The sequence below is a fragment of the Streptopelia decaocto genome (genome assembly GCF_964273445.1).
Source record: "Streptopelia decaocto genome assembly, chromosome: 4".
Classification (NCBI taxonomy): domain Eukaryota; kingdom Metazoa; phylum Chordata; class Aves; order Columbiformes; family Columbidae; genus Streptopelia; species Streptopelia decaocto.
Genome location: NC_138658.1, coordinates 1,880,530 through 1,896,869, shown reverse-complemented (window position 1 = coordinate 1,896,869; position 16,340 = coordinate 1,880,530). Strand labels below are relative to the sequence as shown.

Below are 16,340 nucleotides of genomic sequence, written 5' to 3'. Positions count from 1 at the left end.
CACATCAGCCCCAGATGTGGCAGATACGACTTGTGGAAAATAAAGATGTGATTTGGGACAGCCAGCATGGCTTCACTAAGGGCAGATGGTGCCTGACGAGTGGCATTCCATGCGGGCCGCTATCGAGACCAACGCTGTTTCACTTTAAACCTTTTAACACTTCTGCTATATGAATGCTGGAAGATTCAAGTCTACTTGAAGGTTCTTTACCAACAGAGCCAGTTAAACTCTTAAAAGGAAACAGTTCTTTCATTAAGTCATACCCAGCTGGGTGTTGAAGAAGTGATGTAGAAATGCATCTCTGTAGTAATTGGCATCTAAGTTTTTAACTGATATTTTTTCCGAAGTAAAATTGTAGGTAGCCTGACTACTCTAAGACAAAAGACGCCTTGATAATAATAAAGTATTTTACTGCTCTTGACTTAGTTGAGTAACTAGTGAAAGGTTTTAGTAAAGCAGTAGCCTCTTGTCAGTGGTAGAGCCTGGCTAGTAACAAACGTGATGGGAACACACAGGAACAGTTAATGAGTGAGGATATGAAAAACCAGAAGATTGTAACTTGCACATACTTAGGTGATGTTGTTTGCATTTCATTTACCACAACTGCATCTTTGCCTTCAGTGTATAAATTCAGATGAATCTGAGCAAATCAGAATGAGTTGATTTTTTTTCCTCATCCCTGCACTTGGCTGCGATGATCTGGATCAAACTCCCAGTGAAAATAGTACAGTCACTCCCCTTGTATTCATTGTGGTTTGTTCCTTGAGGTAAAATAAGATTCAGAAAATTTCAAGTCATTTGCAGAGGAAAACAAAGGAGTCATTTGAGATCTGAATGTGTGCGCTCAGACTATGTAAGCGGAGTATTTGACCTGGAATCTCAGCATATTGTTGGTCAACAAGGCTCAAGCTTTTGTATTTCACGTCGTATTCTTCCTGCAGTTTACGGTTCACTGTATTTTCCAGGAATGCGTAGGTACTTTTCTGTAGTAGTAAATTCCTCATGAAGAAACCAAGAACATAAATGTGAATTTTGTGCAATTTACAGTGCGGCTATTTCTACATTTCAAAAATGAAAGGGAGGAAGTCTGGCCTTTTGAAAACATATTTTTAACATTCTGTTGGTGCCAAAGCAGACAGAAAGATTCTGCGCTTTATCTAGGAAGGACGGGGGAATAGGATTGTTTCTGGAGAATGAATTTTGTCTTCTTTCCTATTCTCTTTTGTAGTCATGGCAGTAATATTTAAAAACCCGTCTATATTTTATATTAAAAAAGAAAAAAAGTTATACTCCACTTCTCTGTCCAAACCTCGTGTTTTCAACCTTATGTGCCTGTGATATGCACCATCACTGTTGATTTTTGCGATATTTACTGATTCCAGGACTGAGATATCTTTACTTACAGTTCTTCGACCTTCCTGCTAATACTATGTATATTTAGCAATGGGTACGCAGGGCTTTCAGAGTATTTGTGCACCACGAGAGGATGGAGTTAGTGGTGCTTGCGGTGTTGTAAGAGGGGAGATTCCCAGTATCTCCTTTAAAACCAACATAGAGTAAGTAATTCCATTGACACTTCCCTGCAAGCACATTTTCCAGAAATGGTGCCCAGTGACGAAGATGTGCTCGAAACCATAACATTTTCAGATCATTTAAAGTTTTAATGCAAGTTTAATAAAGATTCATAAAAGAATCATGCTCTCTTTAATCGATTGCAAATGCTTATAATTACCCCGAGGCTGTTTTCAGCTGCCTGATGACTATAATATTCTCAAGTCAGTCTCCAGACAGTCTTAAAACTGTTTATTACTCATCTGGCTCTTTGCCAGCTTCCCGTACTCATTTACTTCACTGTGCCTCAATAAACGTATAATTAATTCAAGCTTATTATTGATCTTTTTTTTTTTTTCCATTAGTATTTATTATGTCAACCAGATAAGGAAAGGAACATGTATTTTTCATCTGCGTAACTTTAATGAGTCAATTATAGTGCAAGTCAGCAGCTGTTTGTGAGAACTTTGGTAACAACTTGCTTTTGCTGATTGACATTACCACTGGAAATTGAATATCTATTTTGATTGACACTAAAATTATTCAACTTCTGAGATAACTGTTCTGTAAAATTTCTCTAGTGGAACAGTAGCCACGCTTTTGCTTTTTAATCATGGAGTAATTGGGGAAATGCATTTCAGGAGCTATAAGTGAATATATAGAAAGGTAAGACAGGGTTTACCACTTGTTGTTGCCTTTAAGGATGGAACGGGTAAAGTATATGAAGGTTTGGCCTGACAGCCATCTGTGTTATTAAGTAAGGAAGACCAGATATTTTATTTTACCTAGAATTTGAGTGCTGAGGTTAAAATAAAACTGTAGATGTTCTCCTAAAATCTGCGTAATGGGTAATAGCTTTAAATGAGGTGATACCTCAAGGGTTTGCAGAGATACGAGATTTCTTTTGTATATGCACAGTCTGCAAGTATCAGAAGAACAGTGACTTATTTTAAGAATATTTGAATACCTGAGCTTTGTAATGATCTCCGTTACTGTTTGCCAAGTATTTCTCACCTCTCAACGCATTTTTTTTAGTATCTTCTCAGAAGTATTAAAATTAAGTTTGTAAACTGATATTTTGGCAGCTCAGTAGACGAACTATTATCAAATGAGGAAACTACTGAACAAAGTACTTTCCATATTGAATGGAAGAAACGATACCACCATTGGCAAAAAGGGCATGAGTTAGGTATAATAACATCGTAAATGGCAGGTAGTATCATAAAACTCTCAGACAGAAGTTCTATTTTCCATTTAACCAGTCAAGAAAAAGAGGAGGGAGAGAGACAGGAAAAAGCTAGAAAACATTTATTACATTATTTCTAAATCTTAGCTTATCAGCATCACTTTCATAGGATTTAAGTATAATTTTTCAAGTTTGGTGTGATTTTTAACAAGAGAATAAGTGCTGCAAATAAACAGCTCTAGGCTCTGAGCCATTATCATCTTTGGAGGCACAAGCCAAGGAAAACTTATTTCTTTGCAAGAGGTTGATTTACTCCTTGAAGCATTTTGGAAATCTCTAATGCAGACTGTGGTCAAAAGGAAATGGAATGAAGAGGTAGGAGGCGGGTTACACAGTCAGAAGTTATAGAATATATTCTGTATTGCCTTGTCATCCTCCTCAAGTGAGGGGGTGATCACAATCTCACTCCCTTTCTATTTTTGAGAAGCCAAGGGAGCAGTTGATACTCTTAAGGATTAGTTCTAACTTCAATTTTATTTATCTTTTTTATCCTTTTTTTCCACCGCTCTCTTTCTTTCCAGTTAAAAAATGGAGAAACTCAAAGGGAAAATCTTGTGTCAATCACCAGTAGGGTTGGAAACAGAAGTCTTGCAGGAGACTGCAAAAGTTAATGTCTCAACATTAATTCAGCTACTTGAGACTATTGATTTTTCTTATTTAAAGGATAATCTCTAATAATTGATACATGACATGAAAAAATAAGTAGCTCATGTAAACGACATTTTGGGTGATCCTCTAAAATAACGATTACGTAGACATTGCGGTAGTGCTGCAGATGATCTTGAGTTTCCTTATAATGAGTTTGAAGTACTGCTCTACTGTCTGAAGCTGGATCACCCCGCTGAATTAGTTCAGGTAACTGCTCCTTTGCAGCTCCCAAATGCTAATATGACTGAATTATGTGGATTTGTTTGGTTTTTTACTTTGGAGGTTCACTGAAGTGCATATAAGCTGGCTAATGAGAGAGAATCCCGCTGCTGGGAATGCGGGATGAAGGACTGTTATTGAATCAGCATGCTGAATTGTTGTTTTCTTCTGTCTACATCTTAACCATGTTAATAAATATCAACATGTGCACAGGAATGCGAACACTTTGCTCGAGGCTTTAAGCGGGACAGTGCCTGGAGCTGCACATCTCCCTGGTGTGCTGTGCATTTCCATCATTAATAGTTACTGTCGTCGTGTAAGGAGGAACCACTGTGCTAGACTTAGAAAGCTTTCTTGATAGCAATTAGAACAGTGTCATTTGTTACACAATGGCTTTTCTCATCAACTGGACAAGTAGAGTGGTCTTTTCTGTAAATCAGACAGCAAATATTTACGATGAGTGTGTTCATTACTGCAACAGCTGGATCAGTTGGTATTTATCATCTGGGTGCTATGAGGAGAATATTCTCAAATCTAAAATGGTATCAGAGGGAGGATGATATAACAGCTGTAAACCAGGTTTGGGATAACAAGGCACTCACTCAGCAGTTTGGTTATTCAGGTCAAATAGAATGACAGAGGTGGATGGATTAATTAATTACCATTGGTGAATAGCGCCATCTTTCTCTTCTCCTGCTCATAGCATGATATGATTTTATTTTTTCTTTTAGGAACTTTGCATCTACTTCTAACTTGTAGATTTCTCATTTTTAATAAGGGTATAAGAGGTACTTAGCATGCGAGTTGTTTATTTTATACAGCTTCTAAAATCTTCCATATTGGTTTTCCTGTCTGAGATGCTTGAACTGTAGCATATTGTTTTCTAGGATCATCCTGATCATCAGAATTCCCCAAGATGTTTTAGGGATTTGCTCCCTCTGAAACTATTGCTCTGCATAGAATCAGAGATGCCGAGGGAATGTTACAGAGGGCCAGAGAGAATAAACTAAGAGAAACATCTGATCCAGTGACAAAAAAGCCTTTGTGGAAGGATCACTTTTTTTTAAATGTTTTTTAATATATATTAAGATCAGGTCTTGCAAGTCTTATTATTATTATGCAAATCTTCTTATTCCATGTTTATCACACATACAGTGTAGAGACCCCAATGACAAGAGAGCAACAACTCATTTCCTCCTGTTATCTGTCATCAAGGGAATCTGCGGACCTTATATCCTCCTTATTTCCCAACAACACTGGTTCCTTTTCCCTTTCACCTGGCTCCACACAAGTGTTTTATAGCATCATTAAATGGTGCTATTTGTGTTGGGTGAGGTCTGAGTGTTCCTGCTGGGTTGGTTATTTAAGGAGATTTAGGTATAGGACCTCTGAAATCAGCCATGCTTCTGGTTCAAAAGATAACGTTTGATGATGTTTCGTTCTGTTATGATTTCTAGCTTGGTTTAACCCTATGGCTGATGCTGAGTATCTGACTGCAGAATGGTCCGATGTTCTTGTGCACGTGTGTAGAGTAGAAGTGATGGTTGTACAGGGAAAAACCAGAAAACATAATACTAATAGTGACACTGAGCTGCGAGAGGAGATAGCAACGTTGGCTCTACCGTTGCTCATTGTGTGGCAACCTTGGCTTTCATCACTAGGGAGGATAATTAATACTAGTGTTAATGGGCAGCTCTTCTGCATTTCTGGAAATGACTGTGACTCTTCTCATTTAAATAGAAAATAGAAATGCATCTCCTGGCTGGGCAACAGGTTGGCTGGCAAATTCAGGCGAGAAACACCTGTGTTCCAGACACCACGAGCCCCGTGTCTCGGCAGCAGAGCCATCTGCGCCACAGGTCGCTTGCCAGATTTTGCTGCAGAAGGAATTGATCTATTAGAAAGCCGATTCCACAGCGCGGTGTGGACACGTGCCATTTGCAGACAATCCACGCAGGAAACAGAATGCTGTCCATTCAGGGGCAGCATCTGTTCTTCGGCGTACGCTTGGAATATGATCATTGCTAGCGACTTGCTGCTGAAATATTGGAAGCCCCATGATTTAAATAGCATTTAAATAGCAGGGTGTTTTAATGTGCTGTCTGCTGTTGCACAGCAGCAGGTGAGCATCACCAGTACCTCCGTGCTTCTACTGGGTAAACTGATGTGTAAGCAAAGTCTTGTAGCTATTTTTGTGTTGTATCGATGCCAAAGGCGGAGTTAGTACAGAAGTTTTATGCCGCCTTGTTCGCTATCTTTTCCATTAGAATGGTGCTGTTTTCCTAAAAGCATATCACACAGATACTATATTTTGGCACGGTCAGCCTAATAATTGTAGAACTGTAGGATAATACTGGACCTCTGTCCCTTTTGTCCCCTCATCTGGTGAAGATTCAATATAATTGTTTCATTGTTTATGTTTGCAGATATTTGTGGCAGCAAACAAAGCCATTTGATCCCATAATCTGGCTTCTGGGACAGCACAGATTAGACAGAATATCAGCCAATAACCCCAGTGTGTTCATAAATTCGGGTCAAGTGACATTATGTTCTTGTTTTGAAAGGACAAATACAACTTTGGTTCCTGCTTACCCTGTTCTGATGTCAGAGAAGAATATATGGATTTATGCTATGGAATTCAAGTGTTTAAAAAGTTTTTCGTAGCCTAAATAACTTTTTCCCCCAGTATTTTCATAGTGTATCTGGATCCCTTCTACACATGTTCCTTGTACTTTCCTCATTTTGACTCCAACTGGTCAGTTTTTTCCAGGTGTTGTTGTTGTTGTTGTTTTCAATTTTTCTGGATCACAGAATCCCAGAATGTCAGGGGTTGAAGGGCCCTGGAAAGCTCATCCAGTGCAATCCCTTCAGCATCTTGGTGGCTGCGCTGGACTCTCTCCAGCAGTTCCCTGTCCTGCTGGAACTGAGGGGCCACAACTGGACACAATATTCCAGGTGTGGTCTCCCCAGGGCAGAGCAGAGGGGCAGGAGAACCTCTCTGACCTACTGACCACCCCCTTCTAACCCACCCCAGGTACCATTGGCTTCCTGGCCACAAGGGCCCAGTGCTGGCTCATGGTCACCCTGCTGTCCCCCAGCACCCCCAGGTCCCTTTCCCCTCCGCTGCTCTCTAATAGGTCATTCCCCAACTTATACTGGAACCTGGGGTTGAGTAACTCTCAGGTACTTTAGAATGAAGGGGTTAAAGTGAAATTATTGTATCATTTGCATAAAAACTAGGCATATTTGTAGCAGTTCAAGTCTTGTTGCTTCTTAAATTGATATTTAAAGTGCCAAAAAAAAAAAACCAACACCACAACCTAACATCTCTGATTAGACTGAATTTAATTTTCCTGATTTAGATATTAAATAGAAGCTGTAATTAGTATGATTCTCTTATGGAATTTTATTTTTAGGGCAAGCCTGTATTTTATTGACGTTTCAACTGTTCTTCAAGTGTTTAGTGATCCTGGTGTTTCATCAGTGTCCAAAGAATGGGCTGAGTGCCTAAAATAGCCTCAATGCCTAAAACGCCATTTCTTCCCAGGTCATGGTATTTTAGAACTCAGTTCACTGATCATGATAGTCTAAGACTAACCCTGTTGAGTTGGATTTGGGGCTGTTTATTCGTAAGCTGTTCTATGGTTATTTCTTTGTAAGTTGAAGTATCATGTGGTGCTGGAGGAGGATGGTGGTATCTCTATCTTAGAGACTGAACTTTGTTTTCTTTATGCTGCTGTTGTAGCCAAAAATACGCAGATCAAGGTGTCAATATCTAAGCCTCATATTTCCTTGATAGAGCTGCTGGACTTGTGTGGAACCCAGAACTTCTCAACTATCTTATTTTGCCATAATGTGAAGTCAAATACTTCAGAGTATTAATATTATTATATTAATATTTGTCAATTTGTTTTCTAATCATTAGCTATGTGTGGCCGTTCTTTCTCCTGTTAGAATACTTTAAGAAATGCCATGGAATATTAAGTAAAAGCTTATAGGGGTCTACCTGACACCGAATAAAACATTTCAGTGAGATGAATTGAACAGTTGTGCCTTTTTTCCACTTACAGATTGTCTTGTTTGGCTTTTGATTTTTCCCAGATATCCGCGGCATACAAGAGTTTCTGGACAAAATCTCTCAGCAGGGAATGGACGTAGCATTGCAAAAAGTAGAAAATAACATCAATAAAATGATCACAGGACTCTTTGCCACTATGAGAATAGAAGAACTGAACCGCTACCGGGATACTCTGAGACGGGCTATTCTTATCATGAACCCTTCGACGGCCAAATCATTCCTAACAGAGGTATGTGTTTGTCACTGGGAACTTCTTGTTTTGTTGACCCAGATTGTCAAAGGATTCGGTTTTATTTGACTTCATAAAAACAATCAAATGAAACAAACAAAAAGACCTCAACTCAAAATTTAAATATTCTCTCTTCAAAGATTGTTGTGCGAGGGTGTTTTTTCATTCTCATAAGTGTGCAGACACAACAGCTTAACTACATTCTGCATGAGCAAAAGCATTGAGGAATTATGCAGAAGAATTATCCCTCCAAGTTGTCTCTGCAGCTTGTGGATATTGTATTGCTATTTCCTTTCTCATTGTGTCCCTCACTAAAACATCTTTATGACTGACAGCTTAATTATTATTTAGATATCTACGATATGTGTTTGCAAATCAAATGCGTTTACTCGATTGGCATTTCATTTTTTATGGATAATAATGTTCAATAATGATCTGTTATGTACTACTGAGTAAGTAGTAAGGTAATGGAATTTATAAAGGATTGGATCTGAATGCAGAATTTAAGATGATAGGCCAAAGTGATGCTTATGTATTTAAACAAAAACTGCAAAGGACAGAATTTGCAAGGAGCTCCTCAGGATTTGGAGGTGGAACATTTCCGTATTGCATTGGACTGGGACATGTAATTTTTTAACGTGTGTGTCATGGTTCTTTTCCACAGCACTGTGCTGTCTCAAATGTGGTTTTTACATGTGTTTGTACTCTTCATCATCAACCGGTAGTTAAAAATAGATTTGTTTTCTGCTCCATAGAAATATAGTTTCTCCGCAATCATTTCTCTTCGGATCTATTTGCAACTTGCGTTACTTTTATGCTTTCCTATTCCCTAGGTCTTCAGAAATTGAGGCTTAAAACCTAACTCTGCCTATGTAGTCTCAAGCGAATGCCTTTTAGGAATGCTAGAAGAAGCCTTTTTTGCTTCCTTTTGATTTGTTTTGCCCTTTTTTTCCTGTGGCCGGGTATTCTGCCGTCCTCATTACACGCCAGAGGTTGCTAATTCTGAGTGATGAGGGTATGCTGCTCTCTCCACATGTCTGCGGTGCCTTACAAGATGTAAACAATTTGTGGGCGTGTTTTAGGTTGTTCTGCATTGTTTCCATCGCTCAAGTCACAAATGTTGTGTTTTTCAGTAAGTGGCGTTGTAGGATATTTTACATGAGAAGCAGAAAGAAGCAGCGTTCAGGGCTCTGACTTCAACAACTTGGCGAAATGAAGCTTCTGTGTTGTTCCGAAAGGGAAACGCTCTTTTTAAATAATACACTTTCATTATCATTTATTTTTACACACTCGAGCGTAGTAACAAAGTCATTGTCATCTTTTGTAGTTGCTGTGTGTGTTGTCAAGGAAGTAAACAGTTTATTTTAGAGTTTGCACTTGGGCGTTGGCCACTTAAAACTCAAAAAACACCAAAAACCAGCTAAACCAAACCCCCGATCCCCCTCCCATCCCCGAAACAAGAAATAACCCAACCAAATAAAAAATACTCCTGATGTTTCTCCTTTCTTGGAGACTAAGACTGTCAGGAAAGGTCATTTTCTTCTTTTGGGAGCGGGGTTCAAAGAGACTCTCACATCAGGCACTATGTTACAGGTATTGCCAGCACAACAGCTTTTATTTATTATTTATTATTGTTATTATTATTAATTATAGAGTACAACGTGTGGCTGGTAACACTGACAGCAAGGTCCTCTTAGTAGGAGGAGTCGCTCCACTAGGAGTTTTGTTACTGATGCACTTGATTTCTGGGGTGGTGGGGAATGAATTGCACAAGTGTGCTCCGACACTCAGTGTCGGTGCAAGCAGAAAGTTTCTGAGATGCCTTTGCCGATAAATAATATAAACTGACATTTTGCAGTTGAACCGGCAGCTGCACTGTGTAGGAAAACAAGTTATAAAGCCTTTGGGTTAAGATATTTCTATACAATTTGAGTGCGAACGTGCTTATTCCAAAGACTGTGCCTTGTGTGTAATTAGTTTAACTTGGAAATTTAGTTTAACCTAGTGAATTTAGCATGTAAACCTTACGAAGTTAGTAAGAATCGGCTGCGTGTGCAGGAAAGAGGTTTTTTCTGGCTTTTCTGGCCAGGAGATGCTCTTGGCTGCCTCTGTCCCCAGACCTCGCATAGTCTGTGGTGCTCGGTCCCTTCTTAGATGAGCGATTTGGCTGAACTCCCTCATTGTTTAGCTGAGAAGAGGGTTCATTCACTCTGCAACAGCTGGAGCAAGTGGGGACCTGATTACTATGCAAGTAACAACTTTTCCAGGGTAAATAGACACTGGCCTGTGTAAATAGGCAGTCTGTACATTAGAGATTCCTTGTGGAAGAATTTATCTTTGTTCTGACTCTTTGGAATTCTTATTTTTAATTAAGAACGTTCTTGGTGGGTGGGTTTTGGTCGGTTTTCTTTTTGTTGTGGTGTGTGTTTGTTTTTTCTTAAAGGAGCATTGCGTTTTTGTGTTAGAGCCCTTATTTCTCACCAGCTTTTTGTATCTCTGGAGCTTGCAGAGAGGAGATCTATACTTACACACTCAAGAAGATGGAGATTAAGATGCAGGTATCACAGCACTTCTCCTTACTGTCTAGAGGTTTAACATCAGCTTTCATGGTTACTGAAAACACCTCAGAACCAACCATCTTGTACTAAAATTGCTCTGCTAGTTGACAGCGTTGGTGACTGATATCAACGGTGTGCCGCTTTTCTGCTTTTTATTTTGAGTGTTTTGGGGTTTTTTTGCATCCTTCTGATTTGTGATGAACTTGCAGGATGTGAAAAGCCACCTAGGGGAAAAGGAATAGGTTGTCCTTGCCAGCTCAGCACGAGAGAAAAATCCAGAGTCAAGTGACAGAGAACAAAAGTAGAAGGAAGAAAAAAATCACCTGGTGCTTTAGCAAAAGAGCAGGGGCTTCGTGGACTAAGAAAGTCTCAATCACCATCTCAGCCTTGAAACCAGTCCTATGTTGAGCTCATCTTGCAAAGCCAGGGCTTGTAAATCCAGGCGTGAGGAGGAACAGGCCAGGAAACTCAGGTTGCAGCAGAGATTCTGGAGGACAACAAAGCAACTTAGGGGAGCCAGGTGTCCCCAGCGGGGCCAAAATGCTGTCAGTACACCCTTGCTTATAGCTTTTTCTGTTTCGCTAAGGAAACTACTTGATCAGCTGTGTGCAGGAATCTGGATGTGGTGTTCTGTGCAAAGACTCCAGGAGCTGATAACGAGACTTTTCACATATAGAGGGAAATTACGCTGTTGTGAGGGCTTGACAGTTACAAACCATCAATGCAGTGAGTGTTGTCAGCTCCCGGAGTGGCCAGAATGCTGCCCTTCAGCTGAATGTACACTATATGTTTTGTATAATTAAAAATATGAGCTTTTTATTAGTCCAAAGGCTCCGTCCTGCAGTGAACTTGAAGCTACTGAGCAACTCTTAAGTTTCATTACAATTTCACAAGGGATTTCTCACAAATATTTATGAAAACTATAGTTAAAACTGTGTGTTTGAGAGAAGTGAAGAGGAGCTTTAGTGATAAAGTACTGAGTAGGAGATATATTATGTGCTTTATGGGAATCTCTTAATATTTGCTGTTGTGCAGACAACTGTTTGGTTATGCTTTCCTAAAAATACATTTCCATTACTCTCCATGGCTTTTACTGTCTGTCATTGACATTCTCTTCTTTGGGTTCTTACTGGATATGCTGTTTTCTGCAATAAAGCAAATAACTGGGGGGCTGACCTCCCATGACCCTTGAAGATGTATTATAATAATTCTTTTCTTCTTCTGTTTGTGTTGTCTGTTCTCTGTCCTGCCTTCTTAAATTGCTCTCATAGTTGATTACGTTCTCCTGTTGTTACACCAGCAATTTTAATTGGATCTGATAGTCCTGGTTACTGCTTATCTTTCCTCCCTGCTTTTCCAGCTTCTCTATAAACACTTGTGTTGTGTTCCTCTTGAGAGACAAATGTCTTCCCATAGAGAGCAAATTGCTTCAGCCAGACAAACAAAATAAATAAGCTTAAAAATAACAATAATAATGAAACCGACCTATTATATACACATTGGTAGAGACAGTCAGTGTATTAAAGTGTGTATTTTCCGCAGAACTGAGGGAGGCTGATTCATGTAGGTGTTATAAAAGGCTCACTCTGAGCATCTGCAAAGCTAATACGCTGCCACCCGGATGAGTCTTTTTGAAATAAAATGAATAAAACAACATCTAGGGAGGATTAACTTAAAGTGGAGGTAAGATCGGACACAACTCTAATTCGAGTCTTGCTTCCAAAGTCATGTTGCCTGATGGGCGGAACTGTTCTGCCTCCTCCCTCCTCACTGGTAAATATATATGTGTATATATATATGTATATCAAGTGCATTAGTGCAAGTATAGCAAATGCATTAGCTAAACCTCACTTTCCCTACAATATAACTGTTTTTCTAGCTGCCATGAGAATTTCGTGTTGAATGTTTCTAAGCCTGAAGTATAATTAATTGACTTGCCATCAATTAATATCTAAATCGTTTTGTCTGTCTGTTAGACTGAAATGAGGAGAACTAGTAGTCATTATTTCTTCTATTTTAAATTTTTTCCCTGTGGCACTGATGAAACGATCTCATTAGTTTGCCCTAAAGTAAAGACAGAAGTATATACACTGTCTTTATAAAGACACTGAGTTTGCTTATGAAGTTTGGCTCAGCAGGGTCTCCCATGTTTTTTTCAGTAGTTTTATTCTGACTGATGTTTCTGCCGCATAAGCTTCAGTAATCTTCCTGTCAATCTAAATTATTTCTTTTGAAAATTGGTCAACCAAATTGGATAATTATCTGCAAATGGATTAACAGCACATTAATAAAAATGTGTAGTACACCATTAGAAACAATTGCTATAATGATGGGTACCTCAAGCATCAGCTTTTGTGGATGCTTCCTAATCAGCAGTGATACTTTTGAGGATGGTTGTAAGATGATTTATTCTATTTTGGAAGTATTTAGCAGACAGTAGCTGAATTTGTGGTCTCCACAGAGAATAAGAAGTTGTGGACTGCTGATATCAAAAGCTGATTTTAGCTTCAGGCAATATTAGTTTCTCACTAGTTTCCTTAGTTAGGACTTGTGTTATTTAGCTTATAAATGGTCCCAAAAGATTTTTGTTTGTCCCTGATGCTCTTGTTTCAAATAGAAAATTAATGACTGTGATTCATCTCAGAATTTCCATAAATAAAATTAACAGCTGCTTCTGCTGATTGTGAGAATAAATGTGAAAAGTATCACTTAGATTATATAAAAACACATTATCTGTTGGTTTCCTATGTCATCTCCGCCAAGGGCCCTACCTCCTGATAAGAACCCTGTGCTTTTTTGGAGGATTCACTCATATTATGTCTACTTACAAGTGACGGGACTGCGCTACTAAAGCTGACAAGAAAACCAAATTCTGCAATGAAAAAAAACAGAGACCTCTCTAATTTTGCTCATGGAAATGCTAATTACACAAGAACTCAAGAATGTGTGTGTTAGACTAAACTACTTTTGGGATGCTGGTAACATTAAACCTTCTGAGACCAGATTATCGTTCAAGGTCCATTTCAACCCAAACCATTCCGTGATCCTGTAGTTTTCTGAAGCAAAGTCTGAGAAGTGATACCATACTCTGTACTGTTAGGGCTTCTGGAAACCAACTTCAGAACCACAGGGGATTATCTGAAGACAGATAAATATTTTTATCTTACAGAAGTTCCTATATTTCAGAGCAAAAAAGGAATGTGAAGCAGTAGGAATTTATGCTGTCAGCACAAATTGATTTAAGAAGCAGTGGCTGGACATGAAAACACCAAGAGAAAGAACAAGAGGAAAAGGAAATTTGCAGGATGATACCATTTGCCTGCTGTGTTAAAAGAGGAAAGTGTGTTTTGTTTGGTCTTTTGTGCTTTATCTGGCTCCGGAGCCAGCATTCCTGAGGAGTTAGATGGACGCAAGTTCAGAAGTGATTAGATGGAGAGAGAGATTTTTGTCAACTTTCTTTAGGAATTCGGTAAATGAAGTGGCCATAAAGAGTGGTTCACATAAGAGATCCGTTTAGTTATAAAGGCACCGGCGCAGGGGCTCCTTTGAACTCATCCTTGGGTAGCTGGAGATGGGCCACAAGCAGGGAAGGAGACTGATTCATAGAATCATAGGATGCTAGGGATAGGAAGGGACCTGGAAAGCTCATCCAGTGCAATCCCCCCATGGAGCAGGAACACCCAGCTGAGGTTACACAAGAAGGTGTCCAGGCGGGTTGGAATGTCTGCACAGAAGGAGACTCCACAACCCCCTGGGCAGCCTGGGCCAGGCTCTGCCACCCTTACTGAGAAGAAGTTTCTTCTCAAGTTCAAGTGGAACCTCTTATGTTCCAGCTTAAACCCATTACCCCTTGTCCTGCCATTGGTTGTCACCGAGAAGAGCCTGGCTCCATCCTCATGACACTCACCCTTTGTATATTTATAAACATTAATAAGGTCACTCTTCAGTCTCCTCCAAACTAAAGAGCCCCAGCTCCCTCAGCCTTTCTTCATAAGGGAGATGCTCCACTGCCTTCAGCATCTTTGTTGCCCTGCGCTGGACTCTCTCCAGCAGTTCCCTGTCCTTGAACTGAGGAGCCCAGAACTGGACACAATATTCCAGGTGTGGTCTCCCCAGGGCAGAGCAGAGGGGCAGGAGAACCTCTCTGACCTACTGACCACCCCCGTTCTAATCCACCCCAGGTACCATTGGCTTCCTGGCCACAAAGGCCCAGTGCTGGCTCATGGTCATCCTGCTGTCCACCAGGACCCCCAGGTCCCTTTCCCCTACGCTGCTCTCTGATAGGTCATTCCCCAACTTACACTGGATCCTGGGGTTGTTCCTGCCCAGATTCAAGACTCTACACTTGCCCTTGTTCTATTTCATTACATTTTCCCTGCCCAGCTCTCCAGCCTGTCCAGGTCTCTGATGGCAGCACAGCTTCCCGTGTCACCCACTCCTCCCAGCTCGGTGTCACCAGCAAACTTGCTGACAGTCACTCTATTCCCTCATCCAAATCATTGATGAATATATTGAATAACACCGGCCCCAGCACTGCCCCCTGAGGCCCTGCACTGGATACAGGCCTCAGCTGGACTCTGCCCATTGACCACGACTCTCTGGCTTCTTCCCTTCGGTTCGCAGTCCACCTCACTACCCCATGATTGACATGGTGTGACTGGACTCTGTGGGATTCCAGTGGAGAAAACCAAAATCCCACAGTTTACTATATGTGTTATTCACTGTTTTTACACTGAGCAAGAAGCTAGATGTGTTCTGAGGGAGGAAAAGGGAAGAAGGGGAAAGCGGATGATTCAAGCTTTCTTCATTTTCAATCAACCAATGATGAAAGCAGCTTCCCACAAGCTCTAATTGAAACAGACTTTTGAAAATAACATACTTGTCGTTTTGAGACGCTCTGAGGAATGAAAGCTTTTCACGTGTGATCGCCTTCAAACAGAGTTCATGTTTGATTTACCTGGATATGTATAAACAAAGCAAGATAACGCATCCTGAGAGCCCTTGTAGCTTTCAGAGATGGGTATATTTGTCAAAAATAAACACTCTAGTGCTGAAATTTTCCTCTCTCAGGAGTTGGGGGGGTGTTGGGTCTGCAGAGAGCACTGCAGCTGGGGCTATGGCATCTCCAACCCCAGGTGATAACATGGGAGAGATGTATCTCGGGGAAACCTCACGGTGCTTTGGGTCAGAACTTTTCCAGGCGATTTGATGTCCTGTCAAGGCAAAATATAACTTTCCATCTCTTCCGCTGCTCAAATTGATGCGAGCTCTTCAAACCTGAGCTGTATAGTAGCTCTAGTCCCCTCCAGAGTGTGACTCAGAGTGTCAGTCTGGTGATAAACCATCCTGTGGTTTATAAAATGTTCGAGTCATTTTTGCCTTCTCAACGAAGGTCTGGTTTGGCGATTTAGTCTCAGCTGAAGTGAGATGGTAATCTGGAGGGTAGGTGGTGCGTGCTCAGCTCTTTCTCAATGTCTCACACTCACCAGCTGGTGAAAATGTCCACTTAAAATGAATAAGTTACAGCACAGCCCATATCCCCTGTTAATTCTTTGGCACATCCTCACGTTAACAATGTAAATGTGGATCTGATTTGTCTAGCTTTGATTTATTTATTTTTTTAACAGTTTGCCTGAATTTTAGGAAGTGGAAATTAATAATTATAAAATAAAAACATGTTTTATTTATATCCTGTTTTACATATATTTGTGAAACACATACATAAGCCAAAAACTGTGCTTGTAGTGCAGAAATCATGCCAGCAGTACGCTGCTGTTGTAATCAATATTTAAGGAATAAAGCTTGTGGTTT

The 16,340-nt window shown here is 40.2% G+C and overlaps 1 protein-coding gene across 2 annotated transcripts in view; it reads left to right on the top strand.

Annotated features, from left to right (window-relative positions):
* The window catches only part of GRID2 (glutamate ionotropic receptor delta type subunit 2), a gene marked incomplete at both ends in the record, with an annotated part of 552,228 nt that overhangs the window by 326,872 nt on the left and 209,016 nt on the right, over nt 1–16,340 (top strand). For both annotated transcript variants that reach the window (XM_082050631.1, XM_082050630.1), the window contains one exon: nt 7,766–7,971. In XM_082050631.1, coding sequence (XP_081906757.1) covers nt 7,766–7,971 — 206 coding nt within the window. The remainder of the gene's footprint in view (nt 1–7,765; nt 7,972–16,340) is intronic.